This window comes from Helianthus annuus, chromosome 10 (genome assembly GCF_002127325.2).
Source record: "Helianthus annuus cultivar XRQ/B chromosome 10, HanXRQr2.0-SUNRISE, whole genome shotgun sequence".
Classification (NCBI taxonomy): domain Eukaryota; kingdom Viridiplantae; phylum Streptophyta; class Magnoliopsida; order Asterales; family Asteraceae; genus Helianthus; species Helianthus annuus.
The window spans coordinates 163,868,534-163,874,394 of NC_035442.2; the positions used below are offsets into that span (position 1 = coordinate 163,868,534).

At 38.2% G+C, this 5,861-nt stretch overlaps 1 protein-coding gene across 1 annotated transcript; it reads right to left on the reverse strand.

The window, feature by feature from the left end:
- Window positions 1–3,594: 3,594 nt before the first annotated feature.
- Window positions 3,595–4,898, reverse strand: LOC118483209. The gene is made up of 2 exons (XM_035978752.1): window positions 4,211–4,898; window positions 3,595–3,665 (listed from the first exon to the last, which is right to left on the reverse strand). The coding sequence occupies exons 1-2, from the start codon at window positions 4,814–4,816 to the stop codon at window positions 3,663–3,665; spliced, it is 609 nt and encodes a 202-aa protein (XP_035834645.1). The 5' UTR covers window positions 4,817–4,898; the 3' UTR covers window positions 3,595–3,662.
- Between the last annotated feature and the right edge of the window lie 963 nt (window positions 4,899–5,861).

Sequence of the window (5,861 nt, forward strand, 5' to 3'; positions counted from 1 at the left end):
TAATTTTGTTATGTAGCATTGTGACTATATAACCATAGATCTCCACTTCCACTATCTGTCGGTTTTGCAATGACAATTAATATAAGCCAATGTCAGTCACTATCCAAGGTTGGTTTGTTTTTAGCATTACTGGATTCACCAATGGTCAATTGTATCTGGCATTATTAATAATTAAAAGTAGAGACAGGTAAAACTACTAATTCTAGATAGAGATAGTAAAGTTATGAATAAAAGACGTAATGTTATCAACGAATCGAGCCAAAATCTGATTTTCAATATGAACAAAGATGAACACACTCAAAATATAGCAATTAAAACCCTTGAAATGATTTGCAAATGATAATACAAAGTAGCCCCCAAATCTTTCTCTAAATGTTTGTTGGCTAAAACCCTAATCATCACTTTCTATTTATAGCCAAAACAACTTTTGGCTAATTACATTTAGGACCCTAGAGATTAAAACTTACCAAAAGTAGTAATAAACATGACAACAAATTAAATAAGATAATAAATATATTTTGTGTAAACAAAATATATTTAATTATCCAAAGCAGTATAACTATCAAATCTCGAACGTTCACACGCCATATCTTTCTTCGATCTTCACGTGTCGACTTATACGTTGACTTAAACTTGCTGGCGTTGACTTTATTGACTTGATTCGTTGATAACATTAGACTACACGATTTAGACCCAACAATCTCCCCCTTAGGCTAATGTTATCAAAATCTTGCATCATCTTTAGAACCGTCAACATCATGTATGATGTGATCTTCAATTTGGCAAGCTTCAGTCTCAATTTTAGACCCAACAATCTCCCCCTAGACTGATGCTTTCCAAATTTTCTTCACTGAAGATCTTCTTTTGACACTTTGCTCTTTGAGTACTTTATCTGGATAAGCTCCCCCTTTTTGCATGCATCATCTTTGACAAACAGGAACAACCTTTTTCAACTCTCTTTAGCTTGAGTGAATCAGAAGACGTAGGAGGAGGATTCCAAGCTTGGTGTCTTCTACAATCTTCAGGAAACCAGTGCTTTGGTCTGGTATCTTGCTTAATTGATGATCGACCATCATTGCAGCAAATAGTCGAAGTAACCTGTTCACAGATATAAACACAACTCCACATTTTCTTTTAGACTGATTCAAAGTACAGACAAAACCGTATTCATCTGTGGTATGCAATGGAAAGAGTATCTCAAGCGGTTTAAGACACGATTGATGTGATATGGAAGACTTAGAAAAACAACTGTACACAAATCAAGAATATTTTTGGATTTTAGATTTTTTTTAACATTTTTTTTAACTTTCAACCATTGAGATATAGATCTGATCAAATACGAGAGCATACCAACTTGAAAAGTCTAGCCACACTTCAACTTTCTTTAGGATAGCTACGACACAAGAACGATTGCTGGTATGTTTGTCCGCTTAAATCCATGCACCATTCTTTCGACATACATCCGGTGATTAATTTTCATGTTTTGGGTATATTGACAAGTCTTCAATGGCCCCCACACAAGCTATTGAGAATAGAGACATTATGCACGTGAGTCCCACATTAGGACATACCCCCGCGATCAAGGTATGCACAAAGATTCCTCAAAACAGGTGAGTATATTGGTTTCATTCTCTTCAACGATAGAGCAGAGATCAGGTCTGTACTTTCGTACAACAGAGATCCCAAGAACTACCGAGGGCTAAGACAGATAGTTTGGTGAACAGGTCAGTACTTCCGTACAGCAGAGTGACCAAACTAATGTATCTAGGTTTTGGCCAAATTTGGCACTTATTATGAAAAGGGTTTGGCCTTTTTTTTTATAAGGCACTTATTATGAAAAGGATATCATAGCGTCTAGGTCAGCATGTATCTAGATGCAGCAGAAGAGCAACTATGATATCCCCGAATGAAATACCAATATAAAGACCCGAGATCTCAGACTTTGGCAATCTTTCAACGCAAGATTTAATACCATTAAGCCATATGCCACAACGTGTTACCCACTATGATGCGTAATGCCTGAGAAAAGCCAGAATCCTTGTGTAGACGTTATCTTTATCACCAAGATGCAGTTTACTTGTCTGAAATGCTGAATCTACCAACATATCGTTAACTTGGAGCTGCATCTTCCATCAGATCCTATTCATGTGAAGACATAATCAAGTTAGTTCCTATCATTTCTCATATAAGATCATGTTTATTTTTCAATAATTACATCTCATGGTCTAGGAAGTATTTTAATACCTCCCATAAAATTTTATTTATGTACATCCATTTACTGAAAAACTGTATTTACAAAATAAAGTCTTTCACACCAGGCACACAAAAGCATATGTCAGCAAGAAAATGAGTGTGTTACAGCGGAGTTTAGTGCGCAACCAGGTTAGATACCATAACCAAAACTGTGATTTTCCTCTTTAAACTTGTATCTAGAACAACCACTGATAATAACCGGTGTTACTAACAGTCCTCCTTGGATGTTCCTACACTCATAAACAATTCAGTTAGAGAGTGGAACCCAAGCCATCATAGTCTTGGGTTGTCCCCTTTCATCAAAATAATAAACCTCCCGATATACCAAATCTTTTCCCTCATTGATTTCTTTTACAACCATTGGTTTGACTTGCCAAACCTGTTTTGGTTTAAAAATTTTGTTTGTAAGAGATTTAAAGTTTGAAACAATCTTATGTTTAAGACCCGGAGGGAAAGATTGAGGTTTTGATGTGTTGGTCCTTTTTATCTTTGAATCATGTGAAACCGACTTCACATGTGGAGACCCGGATGAAAAGTTCTTCATCTGATCTTTCAAAGATGTGTGATTTTTACCTTTTGATCCAGAGAAACTATACTGGTTGCCTTTACCGTCTGGATCGTGTCGCTCTGGGCATTGTTTGAGCACATGACCTTCTTTTCCACACCTAAAACAAGCCTTGAATGGCTTTTGAGACTTTGCAGTTCCGTGTGATGCAACTAGGGGCAGGGATTGCTTTGAGCTTGACTCAGCATGTTCACAAACGTGATGTTTGACAACTTCAGATGATCTTTTGATCTTTGTCTCCCCAAGATTCTCATTTGTCTTTGATTCATCATCTAAACTCGTGCAATCATCAATGTGGAAGTCTTTTTCCAATGGATCTTGATTTTCAAGACTTGCAGAGTCATTTGGGGTCGTTGGTTCTTGAACCCCCGATGGTTCAAGGTTTTCAACCTTTTTATCAGCATCTTTTACTAAAGTTTCTGAGTCATTTGAGCTTTCCCATTCTTGATATGATTGAAAATCTGAATCACGATCCTCACTTGAGCTTCCTTCGCCACCTTCTGAAGTTGTGGTGCTTGAGTCTTCACTACTGCTTTCTTCATTTGGCTCCTTATCAGACTCTGACATACCTGTATGAGATGGAACAAATTCTGGAATTTCCTCGGTAAGGAATTTTCCGAATCTGTTTTGTTTCAATTCTGGAACAAACACGGGAGGTTCACACACAACTTTTTCATCACAAAAAGCAGATTTTAAGTCAACACATTTTAAAGTTTTGTTTGATTTCTCACAGTTCCAGGCGAACCAGTTAACAGTAGTATAACTGTCTCCTGAATACCCTATTCCTATTTTCGTGCCACCACAATCCTCATCGCACACATCCTCCTCACGCTCAATCACCTCTTCACAGCTTTCAGAAACGTTAGAAATTTTATCATTTTCACAATTGATATTTTGAGCAATCAAATCATTTTTATCAATTAAATCGTTGTCAGGATGAGGAGTTGGCATAGGCACATAGTTTTTGCTATGTGGTGGAAAGAAGAGTTTTCTTTCATTTCCTTGCCTATCCTTATACCCGATCCCATCTTTTACATACGTCCGTCGTTGGCAGTTTTTGATGTCAGTAAATGCCTTTTGACTGACATTCCATTTGTCTATTATAATTTGTAATTTTTTGTTTTCGTTCAAAGATTTTTCTAATCTTTCTGTTAAATCGTTGATGATAAAATCTTTTCTAAAAACGAATTCTTTTAGAGTTTGCATTTCAGCTAAAGTTGAATTCAACTTTCTCTGATATGCGGCCTCATTTTGTTTGAGTTCTTTATTGAATTTTAAAACTTTGTCTTTTTCCCTCATAAATTCAAGATTAAGATACTTATAGTGTGCCACAACGTCTACGCATGATTGTGTGCATAACTTTACTTTAAATTCGTGCGGAATGCTGTTTACCAAGTCCTTTTCTTCCTTCTCCTTGCTAGATTCTGCATGCTGGGCTTCAAAAGGCGTCTTCTCTTCATTCTTTCTACCTGCTTCACTGAATCCTGCATCCACCTTCTCATTCTGCTTCACCTTATCATCCTCCTCAGTAACTTTCTTCCCATTATCAGTTGTTGACTTTGCAATTTCCGCCATTTCTTTTTCACTTAAAGATGTTTTTGCAGAACTTGCTGGAAGATTATTTAGAATCCTGGCTGAAACAAATGATGAACTTCCTACACTGATTGGGGAAGGGAAACTCATGTTGGTAGGTGTTGTTGGGCTTGCTTTTGGAGTGACACCAATCTGATTCACCGCCATTTCAAGAGATTTCAAAGCGTCCACGACATCTGTCAGCGTTGTAGGATACCTTATAAAGTCATCTTTAATCTTCATGCACCGGATACTCCATTCTTTTGGTAGTGAATCTAGCAACCTTTTGATTTTAGCACGGTTGGTAACGGGAATTCCAGCTTTCTTCATCTTTGTCAGCAAATTCATGAACCTTGTAATATGATCAGACAAACTTTCACCACGAACACTTCTAAAGTTATCGTACTCCTTCTGAGTTTCATCCATGTTTTTTTATAAAGCTCGAAAAATATTTGTCTCAACTTAAAACCCGGTTCAAGTTACTTCAAAAATTAAACCCGTATCAACTCCAAATGTTAGTAGTATTTGGTCCAAATGAACTTGAAACGCCTGGCCCGGTGAAATTCATAAGTTTTGAAATTACAACAGCAGCAACAACGATCTCTGCCCTTTCTCTTTCTATCTTCTACCTACCAATTTCAAGATTTTAGAGAGAGAAACACACATCCACCCACACAACCTGTAAAAATGAATCAGTGAGTGAAAGAAGCTAAGCAGACGATCAATTTTTCTTGGGAAAGAGTGGTGTTTGCGGCGGAGGTGGTGAGAAGTGGTGTCGGTAGGTGTGACGGCGGAGGGAAGGGCAACGGTGTATGGTGGTGCTCAGTCTCAGTGGTTATGGGGGGGGGGGGGTTCGGAGATGGTGATGTTTATACGATGGTGGTTTAAGAGGGAGGCTATTGACGGTGGTGAATTTCTGGTGTGGCGGAGGTGTAATGTGGAGAGGATGATGGTGGTTATCGAAGGTAGTGGCGATGGATGGTGCAAACGGAGGTGGTGGAAGATGTTTTAGCTCCGGTGACGATGGTTTGTGGGTGGTGATAACCGTGTACGGGTGGGTTGCAGGTGAATGGTTGATGGCGGTGGTTAAAAGGTGATGTAAGGCGGAGTTGTGGCGAGGAGATGGTGGTGTTGTTGTAGAGGACGGTAAGGGTGAACAACGGCGGAGGAGCAGATCTGAAAGTGTCTGGATGGAAGGAGTTCACCGGAATTGCGTCGCCGAAACCCTAGCCGGTGACCGGAAACGCACCGGAAAGTGGTAAGTCACGACGAGAGATTGTTCTGTGACTCTTGTTATAGTCAGATTAAGATGTTACTACTGAAAATATATGCAATCTGTTCTATATTATGATTTAATCAAATGTATTCTTTGAGTTTTGTGTTTTGTTGTAATGGATTGAAGTTTAAAACTTTGTGAATTTTATTATCATCTGCAAAAGATTCTATTTCTACTCTCTTCTTTGGCACATTA